The following is a 17,006-nucleotide window of genomic DNA, read 5'->3' as shown; positions in this document are numbered from 1 at the left end:
AAAGGAGCGTTACACGGCTTTAGCTCTGCATATTTTTGTTCTCCGTCAGCCTTGCACGCGCAGGCCACTCACTCCACGCCCTCCTTTCATATCATCCTTTCTTTTCATCTGATCTTTTCCTTTCTATATATATATATATATATATATATAAAGTCGACTCACTACTTGTGGCCCAAAAGGCCCAACAAAGTTGCGTCCAAGAGGCCCATTTCGAATCATCGAACTACTTCAAGATTCACGCCGTACCTCTTTAAAACCCTAAACCGCTGCCGGACCCGCCATCATCTCCTCGACACTTCCCGAAGCCCTTCTCCGTCGTCCCTCTCCGGTACGTCATCCGTTTCGAACCCTGAAGGCATCGTCCTTTATTCGGAAATTGCTGTAAGTGTTTCTGGCGTCAGCATAGGTGATAATTGTTGACATGTTTCTTGATGATTCCGTTGGATCTTTCAAGTTCGTTGATCCCCTTTTGCTCATATATGATCCGTTCCAGTCTTTAATCTCTTCCTCCTTTGTTCACTGATTCGTTTGTTTGATGTGCTTTTCACGCAAAATAGAGTATGTAGAAACTGCAAACGAATGTTAAATTTTCCTCTTTTCGTTTCCCTTGTTGTGCATCGGAAGTTTCCAAGAGGGATGTTGCCCAAGAGAGACCCAAGAAGGATGGGAAACCCGAGAAACATGGACAGAGAGAAGGTCCTTGTCACCTTTCCCCGGATTGCCTAGAAGTAGGTCGTTGTGTTTGCTTGGTTCGTCTTACCATGTGACCCTCTTTCCTCATTGCAAGAAAGACAGCAAGGTCGAGTTCAAAGAGATCAAGGAAGCAGTTCTACCTTCTTGTTCTTTGAGCTACGAGCCACATTGCTTGCAACGATTTACCCAACTTCTAGATTTCAGCTTCTTGTTTATATTTTAATGATAATAATTTGGTGCAAATAAATGAATACAATCCTTATTTATCTCAATTAGGTGATTTTATATATAATTAATCTAGAATTTTACATAATTCTTGTTTGTAAATTGATATTCGATTTTGTTGAAGTTGGATCATCATTCTTCCATATTTGTAGCCTAACCAGACAGCAAGTTGATTTTTTTAATCTATTAATTTTGAATTTCTTGTTTAATTTCTAAAGGCGAATATATACATATATATATACACATATATATGTATGCATGTATATACATATATATGTATATATGTGTATGCATGTGTATACACATGTGTATACATTTGTATATACATATATACATATGTACACATATATATATATATATATATATGTACATATATATGTACATATATACATTTAACCAGACAGCAAGTTGATCTTTTTTTATCTATTAAATTTGAATTTCTTGTTTAACTTCTAAAGGCGAATATATATATATATATATATATATATATATATATATATATATATATATTTATATATATATATGTATATGTATACATGTATATGTATATGTATACATGTATATGTATATGTATACATGTATATGTATATTCCTTGCATCTTACATGTTTCTAGTGGCGAAAGCAGAAAGTTTCTTTATAGCTCTTGATGCTGAAGTCTCCAAGCGGACTTGGGTCAATGCAGGCAAGCATACTCCAATACCTTATAACCCATGATGAGCAAGTAGGCATCTGTATGATCTCCAAAAATATGCTTTGATTTTGTCTAACTTTCATGATCAGTTTTCAAGGATTCTTACCGACCTTTTGTGTGTTATAAAGTTCACATAACGGAGGAAACAAATTGACAGAGAACATTGCTGGAAGCCTACTTAAGAAATTATTGTGCAGGTATGTTTTCCCTTACCTTTTGACCATGCATTGCTCCTAATCTACCCATTATATGTTCTTTTCTCGTATTTGTGTACCGTCTATTATGATATAGTTTGGAGGCCACTTGAAGGCGAAGATATCACTTGTGATCATATCACATTCGTTTACTAAGAAGGTTAAGTTACATGGCAACTTTTGTTATCATGTTAAGGCTTAGAGATGTGTTGGGGCAACTTCGGATTCTTTAGAGAACATACCAATAATCTTATGCAACAATTGTTCATCAAAGGGCATTTGGTCTAGTGGTATGATTCTCGCTTAGGGTGCGAGAGGTCCCGAGTTCAATTCTCGGAATGCCCCTAAATAAATGTTTTATGGCTTTGCTTTTTTTTTTACTGTGGGTGTTTGACATAAGTCCTCAAGTGGCCCATAAGACGTTGGTATTCGGCTCGACTCAATTTGTTGAAGAGTGCGGCGAGTTTAGTTTGCATTTTTATTTATTGGGCCGAGTCATATGGGCTAAACTAAATCAGAATAAGTCTTAGACCGTGGGCTTCAACTATAGTCAATACCTGGCCCATACGTATTAGCAGCCTGTTCGGCCCAAGTTGTTGAAGAGAGTGTGGTGACCGCGGTTAGTAAGATCTCGGTCTTCCAACCCTTTTTGGCCGCTTTTAATTTTTTTCGGATATATATATATATATATATATATATATATCCCTCCGCTTCTTTTGGTACTTTGCCGGTGGTTTCGGTGATGGAAATCTGACGTGGGACGGCAAGGGGAGGACGCCCATGAAGCCGGAAACCCGCCTCTCATCCTCGCCGGGGTAATCTTGATCGAGAACTTCGGTTTCTATAATTTTCTTTATGTGACTATGTGCTGCGTTCCCGTGTTCTGTAGGACGGGTTCTTTTGCGGACGATCCTTGTCAGGGGTCAGTTAGAAAACTATGTCTTTTGAGTTTTCACTTCCTTCATGATCAAGGTGGATCCTGGTATTATGTTTTTGATCAAGTAACTCGATGGCCCTCAATTATTGATCCCACTCACTATGTTATATACTTCATTCTTTGTTTTAGTAATGAAGCCTTGCCTGCCATAGAGAGCTAAATGGTGGGAAAAGACCGTAGCACTGCATGCTATGGCTTAGTATTAATTTGAAAACAAATAACTAAGAGTGCTCGATTTATCTTGTTCTTGTACTATAAAAATATAATTTCTTTGATATCTTTGTTGAAAGTATAAACGTCTTCGCCTACTAGTATCAATTCAGAACCGCTAGCTGGTGATGTCTCCTTTCTTCTGTTCCAGATTAAACCGTACTCACTTGAGAATCCGGATCTTATCTTGCAACGAGTAGTCTTTGCTTTTAACCCACAGCAATTATGGTGACACCGATTGGATTTTAACCTGACAGCAATTACAGGATCACTTTGGTTGTTGCAAAATAACAGGCGAAATAAAGCTACCAGTAGAAACATCATATGAATGTAGACTGCTTATAAGAATGAAAGAGGGTACTAATTTTTTACAGATTGACGGCGCATATTTTTCTAACCACAGCATTTATAGATTTCCTTAGCACATGAAGATATAAAAAAATCATAAAATATTTGTTTTCTTATTTTTCATACTAATTTCAAGCATCTATCTCAATATTCTTATTTCAACAGTACAAACCCTTTATATTCGTTTTTGTTTTTTAACTACCAGTCAGATTCATAAAATGTCTTGGATTTAACAACAATCTCATTTTTTTTATTAATCACAAACCTATTGATGAATAATATATTTATCAATATCTACAAAATAAGTAATTCAAGATATTTAAGATTTTTTACTTAATAAAACTTTTTGTATATCCAACTTAACTATAACCTCAAAAGCCTACTCCCAGTAATCATTAAGATTTACATCTCATATATTTAGCCTTAATTCTAATATATTTAAAATATAATTTATAAGGGTTGTCTTCATAACTTAAATTTAGAATTAGTTTCATTTAAAATCTCATCTATTAAAACAATATCATTAGTACATAAATATACCAATTAGGTTTATATTGTATATGATTGAGTGATACATTTGCTTGTATTAATGTAAAAATGTAATCATACAAAACTCATTAGACACACTTCTGTAATCTAACACTAATGACTAGACAACCGTACAAATCTTTTACATCGATAGAACTTGTAGATGCATATTTCTTTTCTAGAACACAGGTAAACTAATTAAGGTAATAAAACGAAACACATTGAGAACAAAATCATCAACATATATTCAAAACAGAAGCTGGATTTGAATTAGGATCAATCAATTAGCATCTCACACATGCAATGAATAAAAGTTTGTGGTATTGCGTACTTGCATGGTTGTATATACGAATGGAATTAATTATGATGTTTAACAAAAACTATCTATGTTGTAACAAAGCCAGAAACAGAAAAAGAACTGTCACATAGACTATAACAAGAACATTTATTAGAATCAGTCTAAACTAATTCCTCCATTGGACTCTTATTCTACATTTATTCTTGAACAGAAAAGAAAGCACAATCTAAACAACTTAATAATCTCTCCTAATATGCATGTGAAAGCTAAACCAACATTTACACCAGCAGTAATGAAAAGATCAAGCTTGTTACTCATTTCAGGCTTGACATTTAATTTGACGAGAGGTTCTTCATCTAGAAAATTTAGTACATGGCATTCATTCTAACGATTAAAGTTAACAAAGGCAAATTATGTTTAACCATCAGAAAATAAGTAAATTTGAATTCAAGCTTTAATGGAATACCAAGGTTACCACGTTACTACTGATAACATTTCTAAATATCACCAGATCCCTTAATGGTGAAAGTCATATGCGTCAGACTCCCTTCTAATTGTTCTAAAAAATATTTTGTTTCTATTAGTATTATGTCCTGCAAAAGAAAATTATGTCATAATATCTTATAAAGATTAATAAATGAAAGGTCCATAGGTGACACCAGTTTGCTGGCAGTCCTTTAGAAAGCTGAACATAAGCAGCTTGGGGTAAGCTTGACGTTAAATTAGAACGCCTGAGCTAGAATCAATGGATGGAGTAGTTTTAAGTTAGACCGGTCTTACCATCTCAGCCAATTTAAGCCTCCACAAGCATTACGCAGAGCTTCAGATAAGCAGGTTCCCAGTAGCTTGGCTCATTTATACCCTAAGTCATTTCCGGAAATAGGCATCACTCAGTCTTAAGAGTCATTCAAATTGATTGCTTAAAATCAAAAAGATCATAGTAAAAGCAAGAAAGATGACAGAAAGAAAAATGCAATTACAGCTCGAGAATCAAGGTAATCAATCAGTTAAAAAACAAAGAGTAACACAATAACGTTAATCAAAGAACAATAAATAAACAATTAAATAGAAAACATGATACCTCTCAACTCAATTGGACCCATCATTTGCAGAAAGGTAGCCATTCTCTTTGTCAAGCCATTGCATGGATCTGCTGCTACACATCACAACCATCTGTGTTGTCATCACCTTTAAAAATTGTTGAGAGTTGAGACATACCCCGTGCATCCTCTCTCCGCCCCCCGCACCCCACCCCCACCACCCCCCCGGCCCCCCCCCCTCTTTTACATCCCCATTCTTCCTCCAAATCCATGTGTCCTAGCTGGGATGCATTAGCAGCAATGAGAAACTAAGCACTTCCTTGATTCTCTCATTGGAAAAGAATCAGAGTCCATTTGATTCAACAAGTGGGAATTCCATGAAGCCAAACTTCCTACAAGTGAATCTACATAAGCTTCAATATCTGATGCCTCATGTGCATAAGAAAATTTATGATGTATTCATGATGAAGCACCTTCTAGTGACTCTTGTATGTTTCCTGTTAAAATAGCAGACATGGGTGAAACAAAACTAGTATCATATTCCACTTTTGAGACAAATTTGAAGTAACTAACTTCCCAATTCTTGCATGTGTGGCAAAACAAAACCAGTATCATACTCCACCTTTGAGACAGATCCCAAAATAACTAAGTTCCAAATTCTTGCATGTGCCTTGGCTTGTTGTCTAACTCAACATGAGAACTGATGAAGCCAAGTTTCCCTGCAGAAAATTTTCTCTTCAATTCTTCTTCATTTTTAATCATGTCAGGTGAATCATCTTCCTGATCAATTACATTTTGGAGATCCTTTCAATTCTTGTGTAACCCAGAAAGCATAATCTTTAAATTTAGTCATACCAGCCTCTGAATCAGGGCCAGCAATATTGACTCAAAAGTGGTTTGGAGTTTGGAATACTGCACCTTTCTGAACTTCTACAGAAACTAGCCTAGTTTGCTCCTTGGAATATCCATTATCAGAAATCAGAGTTGAAAGGATCCTTGGCGGGACTCCCTTTCTCTGGATTGTGATTTATGTGGCTTGTTCTCATTAGCAAGGTTCTTCAGTGATGCTCTTGCTCCAAAAACAGGTTCTTTGCTGCACTCATGCAGTTATTCTGCTATTTAACGATGATGACTTTGTGTTTTTCCCTCAGAAGTCAGATAATTTAGGAGCTGCTTCTGCAAAAGGGTTTTCATTTTGGGTACTGGATCTTATGGGGGCTTACCCGAGATTATGGGTTGATGCTATTGATGTTTGATGGGTGGAGAAGACAAATTTGTACCACATCAAAGCATCTTGGAGAAAGTGCCTTTAGAATAGATATCAGTGGATAAATCATCACTGGATAAATCACAGCAGGACATTTCTTGGAAAGTATTAATTTGTACAGATGTTCTGATCTTGTTATCATCGGTAGTCTTCAGATCCTCTGATAGAATCAATGATGAAGTCAAAGAAATTGCTAACCCAACGGTGCCAACAGGGGAAAAGGAAGCTAAAAGAATTATATTTAAGATAAGCACAATTAAAATAGTTATGATGCACTTACTTTTATGCCCTTTCTCCAAGATAGTTTCACATCAAAAAACAACAAGATAATGTCCTAATTATTTGGGTTTGGCTACAAAGTCTTTTCTGGTCATAGAGCTCTATGCAAGGCAATATCTCTTGTTCATACTAAGAAATGACCAAGAATAACCAAGACAATTATTTCTTTTTTTATCACTTGAGAGCTAGAATAATTATGTGCTAAACACTTTGTTTTCTCATATTTTATGTGTTAAAATTGAAATCCATGTGCCTAATTTACAGCATAAAAATCAAGACCACGCAATAATTTTCTCAAACACACCAAATATTCTTATGTTTGATCACGAACTTGAGCATGTACTTGAAGCCAATCTTGAAAACCTCTGAACATTAGTTGCAAAATTAAAAGCTAACCACCTACAGCTCGAGTATGGTGAATTGAGACAAAATTGAAGATAGAGATTTTTCATTCAGGAAAAACAGGAAAAATTTAAGTCAATACCCGATATTTGTTTCATAAAACTGAAGAACAGCTAAAAGATCTCAAATATTGTCCATTAGCAGATCCTATAAATTTAGCTCGCATCTCAGCCAGAGTATGTTCTAGGTTGTCACGCAATGCTTTCATCTTTGCTTCTTTCTGAGGCCTTTTTGATTTCCACTCTTCTAATAGTTTTGCATTCCTTTTTTGCATATATTTATCATAGAATTTCCCTCTAAAATCATCTGATTTATTGTCAAATCCTTGGCATATGTTATTATCAAATTTCCTATTATTTACCATATTTGACAGCAAATTAGCATCAAATTCAACTTCCTTCTTGGAAGTTTCCTTCACAAACTTCCTCTCAGGCAATTGAACTGGAATTGCATGTCCTTTCTCCAAAGCCTTTACATGATCTTTGTGGGCATCTGAACTCCTCTGAAAGGTTGTTGCCTGATCCTTCTGAATTCTGAGCTTGTGTTCAGCAAAAAGGTTTTCCAATTCATTAGCCTTCATTTGAAGTTCATTGTTCAGCTTTTGATTTCCTCCTTCAAGTGAACTCACCATCTGAATCTGCTCTGCTGAACACGTAGAAGGTGGATCAAGTAACTCCATGCACTCTTTTGCATCCCTCACTGGAAAAACAGGCAAACTATATCTTTCAGAGTGTGTTGTTTCACTTTGAAACTTGTTTGGACAATCAGAAGACAATGATTGATCCTTGAAATTTATACCTAGGTGACCCAAATCTCCTTTTTCCTTGACTAGAATGGGACCAAAAGGTTGCTCAGAAACAACTGTTCCACTCGAATCAGCTCCCACTGGTTTACTTAGAGGTGCCCATTGGGGGTGGGACTCCAAATATATGCCTGATATAGCTCTTGAGTTAATCTGAAAATCTGATGGATCTTTGGTTCCCACTTGAGCATCATCAGGTTTTTTTGCAAAAATTTGGAGTTGGGTAGATAATGTTGGTTGATATTTCACTCGAACACCATCTGGATGTGAGGAGATCTTCCCAGTTCGAGTCCTGGAACTTTCTTGATCTCTCAGCCCTGCTTTTTCCTCTGCTGCTAATACAGATTGTGATGTGGCTTGCAAAATCACATGGTCGTTTGCTTGGACATAATCCACTGAGGTGGTTTCAAACTGTGGGTGACGGACGGCATGACATTTCAATCCAGCACAATTACCTGATTCCAAAAAGCCATCTTGTTGGGTGCCAAAAACATCTTGATTATTTAATTGACAAAACATCTTACCACTTTGGCAAGCAGGTATTATATGCTTGATCTGCTCCTTAGGAAAGGCAGGTTCTGATGGGGTCATCAGGGTCTTGTCAACTTCTTCCTTGGCATGATCTCTATCTTTAGATAGAGTTTGGAATTGGGGATGAAACTGGCAAGGTGTGATGGCTATGCATGCTTGAGGACTCAACTGAGACTGCACGGTCATTGTATCTGTCAACCCACTGGTCACTCCCTCTTGGATTCTATTGCTGGATTGAAACTGCAAGTTTGCAGATGTAGGAGTTCCAGAAGCACTCCCACCGTCTTTCTCATCATTGAAGCTGCTACAACTGCTGCTGTTAAGATCTATACTCATGTCACTAGCAGCAGACCATCTCCTCAATACTGACTTTTCTGAGACATCAGAAGGGATTCTCCTAGGTTCTCCTTTTCCTGCCACTACCCTCTTAATTCCAACAATAGTGCTGATATTTCTCGAACTCACAGACTGTTCTTTCTGCTTGCTCTCAAAGAGACTGATGCGATCCTGCACGCTAAGACGCCTAGAGCCTCCTTCATCCCGTTGAGCTGGCTTAGTGAATGATGCAGCAGGAATAGAGTCAACCACGTTCCCAACAGTTCTATCCACAAAATGCTGCTGGATAGGTTTGAGTTGTGGATATGGGCACAGCAACTCTGCTGTATTTATCTGTGCTGGTTGGCTATTGTTGTGTTTGTGGAGATGAAGACCCCCACCATCAGGTGGTTTACCACCAACCTTGGGCTCATCTTCTGGCTCATCTAGTGAGACATCTGAGCCAGAGGAGGATGAGATGCCAAGGCTTTTAAGTGGCAGAGGCAGTGACCAAGGCAGGTGCTGAAGACTAAAAAGATCAGGGTGCTTTTGGCAAAGTGAAATGAATTTAGTGCATGCCTCACTGTAGCCATTACAAACAGCACCAATATCATTACTATTACCAAATTATCAGGTAAAAGGGAACAGAAATTGGCAAGAACAAGTAGAGAACTTGGCAAATTATTTTGGACTAATAATCTCCAACATATAAAAAGATAAATCTTTGAACACTTAATAACTTCTAAATAAGTTTGGAAAAAGAAAAAGAAGTGGAAACTTCTTGTGTAGTTTGGAAGGTTATCATGGGTAACCATACTATATACTTTCTACATATACATCTCCCAGAAATTCAAATTAACTTGCATCAAGAATGATTCATTTTCAATATTCAACCACTACCATATCAATAAACATACTATTCCACAGAACAAAAATATTCTTCAGCTCATTCCCAACTTAAGACCATAATTTCTGGAAGAAAGTAGCCCGAAAGTGATGGCTAGTTGTTCTTTAAAGTATTATGTTTCTTTCATATGAAAAATCATTTCTTAAAAGGTAGCTGCATTGGACATCATCCGAACAATGTCTGAGACAACACTCGCATGATAAGATATGACCCTCTTATTAGGACTTTCTCCAATTCAATAAGAAAAATGCCTCAAAAATGAAGGGAAGAAAGAGATTAATTATTTTAAATTAAACAAATTCATTGCATAAAAGAAATAATCAATTTCTCATGCATGCCTCAAGAACTTACAACCACTTGTTTATATACCCAATTAAGAGGCTTTGTGGGGGCAAAAAAATGTATTTCTGAAAATATCTTCTCAGAATCCGATCAAAATAGACCTCAAAACTCTTAGAACTCTCCAAATATGACTTCTAATTGCTAAAAAATTGTTTAACATATACTTCAACCATATTAGGACTATTGGACATCAAAGGGACTCTTTTTTTCTTTTACATGACATCAAAGAGACTGAAAATTGAACTTCACAATTGCCCAAAACATCAACTAAAATTAATAACGAAAATACATCCAAATTACTAAAATAGAAAAAAAGTAAAACTTATTACTGATAGGACAAAGTCAGAAAACATGATTAACCCTTGTTTTTTCTAACTCGACTTTATTAATCATTTTCTTATCACATTTATGTTTATAGAATAGAAGGTAAAATAAAGGATGAGCCCTAAGGCTTGCACCCTTTTAACATAAACTATGATCATACTATGATTCTTATACATCAAATAGACTCATGATACGAATCTTCAAACTTTCTAAAATAAGAACAAGAATATACTAAAAATGAAATAAAAATATAAATCTAAACCTAAGTTTAGTACTTGGTAAGAAGGTCTAATTTGTCATAGTCTTTTCTATTTGATAAAAAGAATCTTGAGAAAAAATTGCTCTATTTCTCCTTTCCTATCACATATCTGGGAGTTTTCCTTTGATTAAGACACTTTGTACCAAGTGAAGTTAAACTCATCCAAGCTAGATAAGGTTCTTTTAGGTTACATTTTGCTGACAAAGCATACCATACTGCTGCACGAAGCTGTGGAACCCCTTGATTAGTTAGAAATATTGATTAGGGGCCTAATTAGCCCTAGCTATGTCAAGAGCTGATGGAATGGGGTCTAAGATTAGGCCACATCATAGCATCACCATAGTTATAAGTTGGCCCATGCAACTATTCTGCAACAGGAACCATAACTATATGACTAGGCTGCATCACTCAGCATAAATCCACCAGGCCAAATTTCAAGGTGGTACATCTTAGAAATAGCAACCCGTAGCACTGGTTATCCTCCATGAGAACTTGGATTGAACAGTTGCACATGTCCATGTATCCTCGGTCCAGTTCAACAACCCAACTCAAAGATCACATGATCCGGATCACTTGGGATGAGATAATATGTTTGGTTACATGACAAGGTCAATGGGATGGCTTCTGTTTGGATAAATATAAAGCAGTATATGCATAAAGCTCTGATCAAATTGAAGAGACAAGGCCCCTCCTCTTGCTTCCATGGGCTACCAAGGAGACATCAGTATCATATATATCAACATGAATTCATCTTAAGACATTAAAAATGACTACCCAACTCATCATGATTAACAACTACCAAGTGATTATTAGTTAAAATGGATGTTTGATGCAAAAAAAGTGCAATCGCCTAGGACAATTAATCATTATCCAAATGGTGAGTCCAAAAACTTTGCCATAAAATTCTGGCATAGATGTATACGCTTGTGGAACAATCTAAGCAATTGTGTTTCTAATGATTGTGAACTGGAACCAAGATGCACAGATTTGGCATGGCACACATCTAGTGAGAATTTAGATAATTATTTATCAGTGTAAAAATAAGCATCAATATCAAAGTATCAGATCTGCAAAACTGCATCAGATAATATTTCATTTCCTCCAACGTCAAACCAACACAAGAAGCAAGCTAACCATTTTTTCCTTTTGGCTGAGCAGAAAACAACATTATGCTGAGAGCTTTGTAACTTACTTTAGGTGATCTGCACCAAAATAATCTGCAAAATGAAGAAGCTCTGAGACATTTTTAGGGGTAAACCCATTAGATGATGCCCAACAACAAGCTTTGGTCAGATCCTGCTTAACTGCAACAAGCCGCACTTCAATGGCTCTAAGAAGCTCATTCCTGAGAATGAAAAAGTAGGGAGTATATTGTCATTACCCTTAGCGCATACAGAATGTCATATCAGTTGATGAAAAATGGTGCTACTGGCAATAAAGTCAAAAGATATGAATTAGACACCAGTAGGCTGCTGAATTTCTGGCACAGGAAAACAAAAACAGTGCATGAGAATAAAAAAGATAAAAGAGAGCGAAATATATAAGAAAGAGAGGAGACAGGATAAATTAGGGCAAGAAGGCCAATAAAAAACCTTTCTTCAGTAAAATAAATGTACACCCTGTTGATTCTCCCATAGACCTCTTAAATGGACCAATAGCTCCAATTCCTACAGAATTAGGACTCTCAAACAACCCAATTACCATCCTCTCCACACTAAATAAGCTTTTCTTTGCATGAATTCGAACCCTTTTGGCACTATGATTAAGGAGTGCTTGAACAGTGATGAGAACAGGGTAATTACATGACCATTTTTCAACAAGAACTGAATTCCTAAATCAACTGCAATACTGCCATAGATAATGAATGGAATTCCCTATTGAGAAAGTAGGGAAGTAGAAAGGCAGAACCTTAGCCCAATATTACTCGATTTCTTTTACGGTTCTCAATTTCGAAGTGTACAGCCCGATACGGGTGACACATACCGGTCCAAGAGGATACTGGTACGTGGGCTGCCCTCTACCGGGTGGTACCAGTGTTTTGACTGGTACCGAGGCATACCGATCGGTACTGCCTCGGATTTCGACCGTTACCAAGACGTATCAATCGGTACGCCCTAGCGTGATAGGTGAAGGTATTTTCAAGGTTTTAGGATGTACCGTCAGTACGCTCTAGCACACCAATGATACATACCAGTACATACTGTACCGAGCAGAGCTTGGTACGTCGGTATAGACCGGTATTCAAAACCCTAGTTTCTTTAACATAATGTTTCACCTATCAAACTAATCAACGATGCCATTACTATTTGTATAAGGAAGTCCATTAGAACTGATAAGTGGGGCATAACAATAATGTAGATTACATTTGTATTATTTAATAGCTTTCATATTTGCTGTGTGGTGAATCTCTTGCTCAGAAGTACAAACTTTCTCAAGGAAAGAAAATGAAAGCTACATGAATAAGATAATACTAAATCCATTAAAAATTTGACATCATTCTGGCTTGAGCCTTTGAGAATGAGAAGGGAAACTTACTTTGTTATATCCACAGATGCTTCTGTAGTTGTTCCATTTTCACCTGAGTAGAAGTCCAAAGAGAATTTTGTATTAACATGTTGATACTACTTATACAGAAATACTTTCAAAAAAATGATTTCTTAGAATAAAACCACCAAATGTTTCGTTGTAAATTAAGATGCTTAGGATGTTCCACAAGAGAGAGAGAGAGAGAGAGAGAGAGATAGCATTACAATCTTACAGATCATACAAAATTAACATCAGAGATCATTTCAAAAATAAAAGTATTATTTCATACCAACAGTAAATACTGATACATCTTGTCATGTTTAATTATATGCATCAATTGCAAGAATAGGTGAAAGAATGTAATAATGAATAAAAAGGAGGTCTGGGGAATACCTTTAATTCCCAATTAAGAGATCTATCCAGTTCTTGTTTCCACAAGTAGGCAACCATTGCTATACATTCTAGGGCATGTTGCACACTGAATGTTATTCTCCTTTACCTCCGGTTTAAATAACTGTTACTTAACAATCTTCATATAAAACATAGACCCTTAACACCTAGACCACACATCTTCTTGATCATAAAGTTTAGAGAAAAACAATATAGGAGATACTAATTAACAGTCAAGCATTGGATAAAGTTAAACTAAATTTAAAACTATTTTTCAAGTAAACGTGAATGGTGAAATGACCACCTACTTATATATGCTGATTTACTTGCTGTCAAACTTTAAACCATGGTCTGCAGTACCGGTCCATACCGCCCGGTATGGGCGGTACGTGCCGGTCCGATAGGCTTCCGGTACGCGGACCATCTGTTACCGTTTCGACACTGTAGCTACAGTGCTCGACACGCCTAAATATACCGAGCGGTACACCTGGGTGTACCGCTCGGTATACCGTACCGTACCGATACTGAGCCCAGGTCGAAACTCCGGTACGGTACGGTATTGCGGACTTTGTTTTAAACAACCTGCAAAAATTCTTGTCTACTAAATTTTCATCATATAGATACTGCATATATATTATATATGCATGAGAACAAAGGTGCAAACCCAATATACAAGCTGCACAACAATAATAAAGGTAAACACTATAAATTTCTAGACAATTAGCAACTATGGAACTTAGCTACTTTGATATATTAGAATGGCATGGCAAGGGAATGGTAGAAGTATAAACATCCGTTAGTACTATATTCTTTAGCATGACAAATTATCCTGCATATAAAGTGTGACTTAGCAAGGTTATTCAAAGGATTGATTAGAAGAGTATTGTTAAATAATTTTCAAGCTTTTCTTCAAATTCTAGGCTGCTACTCTCTCAGAGAAAAAGCAATAATAAAGCTAGGTCAAAACATAATTACTCATCAAGAATTCATGATACTGTAATAACATGCAAAAAGGCATACCCATTGAACCAGAAACTGGAACTCCTGAGTTCTGAATAGGAAGGTTATGAGGCTTCAGAAAGATGACACAAAGGAGTCACTTATGAATCCAACAAAAGAGGAACAGCATGAAGTTCATCACCTGCAAATATATTTTCTTGGCCCCTTCCAGCTGTGACATTTCTGCATCAAATGTATTGACAAATTCCAGAACCTCTGGTTCACGAACGAATCGAACAAACCTGTAGCAAGGATTTGCCAATAAGAAATCTCTGCAAAGGATTTTGGAAACCACCCGCCAAAAAGAAACATAATACATTACAGGATAAACCTAACCATCCAACAAAGAAGGATTTTATCAGACACTCTATGTCCAACCTTTCGACGGTTCCTTTCTTAAACCATGTTCCATCTTTCGTCCTCCTATCAACAATAAGCTTTATCGAATCAACTGCCTCTGCAGATTGTTCTTCTGATACTTTCAAATGGGCGAGGAATGGCTTCAAGAACCCCGAAGCAATTTTCTCGGTTTTCCCACCTCCAGATACGAATAATTCGCACCTGCAATATGTGATATTATTCCAGAATAAGGGAAAATTCACCGATGGCAAAAAAAGATCAAGACAGCAATTCTCACCGCGAGCGTCTTGGCGAGAGCTGGAATAATGCATGGTCAAGAAGAATGTCGGAATCCATCTCTCGATGTCAAAATGCTGCCTCCTCCTCCATGGTCCGCCACCTCATGAGCTCCCTGTTCCAACCCCCAAACCATCAGAACCCTACAAGAATTCAAAAAGGGAAACCCAAATCACATCACAAAAACCCTTGGGAAACCCAAAACAACCGACATCAAGATCGAAAGATTTCTCAGATGCACCAGAAGAAAACCAGTACGGCATCCCACTCCCGATCGAAACCCCCTCCGAAAAAGCCAAAATTCTTCCACATCCATGGCAAAGAAACAAAGACCCCCATCTGATTAAGCCCAAAGTCCCAAAACGCCAACCACACGGAGCATCAAGAAACAAGAACCAAGAACTCCCCCCCACTGCCGCACCCAGACCCACCGGATCGCGCCACCAACTCACCTTTCGTCCAAGAAGGATCGATCCGCGAGCTCGATCTCCAATCTATCCGACCGACGAACAATGAGAATCGTACAGGCGTCGGTGTTGGTGGTTTCCGGTTCTCTCTCGTCTCCTCTCTCGGTCTCTATATATATACTTGTAGGATACGAGCGATGGAGGGAGCAAACATTGAAACGAAGAGAGGAGAGAGAGGAAGACGGGAAGAGATCGGTAGGAGGGTAAACAATAATTAGTAATAGTAAGTACTAATAATAATAATAATAATAATAATAATAACAATAATGAAGAAAAAAATAACATGAGATATAAAAATATCCATTATTCAATTATTATGATTAATAGAATTAATTAATTGGCTGTCATGGCTACCTTTGATTAGCATATCATACATATAGAGAAAAGGACAATTGTTCTTATCCAAACACTGTTTTATTATCATAACAATCAATCTAAATTAAGGCAGACGATCTCATTGTTTAATGATATAATCATCATTATAATAAAAAAAAATACTAGGCAGGGATTATAATAAATAAATGACAAAGAACTATTGTTTAGTTGGATAGGAATAATTTTGTCTTAATCCATATTAGTTGTTGTCTTAATCCAACTAACTGTTATTTAATGGAGGATTATGTGGCTTAACAATCAACAATTACCACCTGTAATGCAAGGAAAGATTTGATGGCTTAGGGGATAGATTCATCTCCAATAAATATGATGATGGAGTGTAACCACACAATTAATATGACCAATGAAGAGTGATTAATCCATAACAACCAGCATTGATCTTAAAAATAACTACAATTAAGCATGCAAAGTTAGATCACATAATCCCATCCATGTCCTTGATGTCATTGTCATGTCAATCCTTCCTATTATCCTATTAGCAACCTAATCTAGGTTAGCTAACCAGAGTTAATATGGTCAGAAGGAGGTAATAAGAAAACTAAATATATAACATGAAAGAGAGAAGTAAGTACAGACTTTATATACTAAACATGAAAGCAGGATATCTCAAGGCCTTTTTCACAATAACAAGTGTGTCATGTTTAAATCATATCAACTTTGTGGATGGATTCTCAAGAATCCATGGGGTGTCTCAACTGTTCTGCTAAATTCTTTTCACTCACATGATTTGTGAACCACCAAGAGCTTTTTGTATTGAAATGGTAAAACAAAATGATGCAGAAAACCTCATCTCCAAAGGCTTTTGTGAGACATTATTACCATGGCAAGTGCCAGAAGTTTTCCAACAGCATCAACATCCACCAAACTACAATTGAAGATCAAGAGAATCATTATCTGGGGAATTTTATTAGTGTTCTTAAATCCATCTCATACTCACCTTTTATTCTAGGTTCTAAACACAGATGTCTACTGTATAAAGCTTGCAAGCTTGCAAAACCA

The 17,006-nt window shown here is 36.7% G+C and overlaps 1 protein-coding gene, 1 long non-coding RNA gene and 1 other non-coding gene across 9 annotated transcripts; 1 reads left to right on the top strand and 2 right to left on the bottom strand.

Annotated features, from left to right (window-relative positions):
- The first annotated feature begins 2,077 nt into the window (after positions 1-2,077).
- Positions 2,078-2,149, top strand: TRNAP-AGG (transfer RNA proline (anticodon AGG)). The gene has a single exon. It is a non-coding gene; the product is annotated as a tRNA-Pro (tRNA).
- Positions 2,150-2,902: 753 nt separating this feature from the next.
- LOC103991405 (uncharacterized) lies at positions 2,903-5,358 on the bottom strand. The gene is made up of 3 exons (XR_010515361.1): positions 5,207-5,358; positions 4,906-4,987; positions 2,903-3,201 (listed from the first exon to the last, which is right to left on the bottom strand). It is a non-coding gene; the product is annotated as an uncharacterized LOC103991405 (long non-coding RNA).
- A 60-nt stretch (positions 5,359-5,418) lies between these two features.
- LOC135583175 (uncharacterized) lies at positions 5,419-15,807 on the bottom strand. Of its 7 annotated transcripts, none has more exons than XM_065191692.1 (9): positions 15,597-15,806; positions 15,146-15,259; positions 14,887-15,069; positions 14,651-14,750; positions 14,530-14,581; positions 13,129-13,171; positions 11,786-11,938; positions 7,196-9,344; positions 5,419-6,592 (listed from the first exon to the last, which is right to left on the bottom strand). In XM_065191692.1, the coding sequence occupies exons 2-8, from the start codon at positions 15,202-15,204 to the stop codon at positions 7,208-7,210; spliced, it is 2,727 nt and encodes a 908-aa protein (XP_065047764.1). In that variant the 5' UTR covers positions 15,205-15,259; positions 15,597-15,806; the 3' UTR covers positions 5,419-6,592; positions 7,196-7,207. The 7 variants fall into 7 exon arrangements, with proteins under 7 accessions (XP_065047764.1, XP_065047768.1, XP_065047769.1 ...); XM_065191696.1 differs by lacking the exon at positions 5,419-6,592 and having other exon boundaries at positions 7,143-8,370; positions 8,440-9,344; positions 15,597-15,807; XM_065191697.1 differs by lacking the exon at positions 5,419-6,592 and having other exon boundaries at positions 7,143-7,812; positions 7,912-9,344.
- Positions 15,808-17,006: the final 1,199 nt, after the last annotated feature.

This window comes from Musa acuminata, chromosome BXJ1-7 (assembly GCF_036884655.1).
Source record: "Musa acuminata AAA Group cultivar baxijiao chromosome BXJ1-7, Cavendish_Baxijiao_AAA, whole genome shotgun sequence".
In the NCBI taxonomy this organism is placed as follows: Eukaryota; Viridiplantae; Streptophyta; class Magnoliopsida; order Zingiberales; family Musaceae; genus Musa; species Musa acuminata.
The sequence above is the reverse complement of the archived record's forward strand: the minus strand, read 5'-3'. Positions and strand labels throughout refer to the sequence as shown.

Bases quoted from the DNA above. Each gene is read 5' to 3' on its own strand.
- LOC135583175 (XM_065191692.1), bottom strand. From the start codon at position 15,204: ATGGATTCCGACATTCTTCTTGACCATGCATTATTCCAGCTCTCGCCA. The intron at 15,070-15,145 runs GTGAGAATTGCT...CACATATTGCAG, and splicing joins CTCTCGCCAAGACGCTCGCG to GTGCGAATTATTCGTATCTG. The intron at 9,345-11,785 runs GTAAGTTACAAA...TAATGGCTACAG, and splicing joins TTTGGTGCAGATCACCTAAA to TGAGGCATGCACTAAATTCA.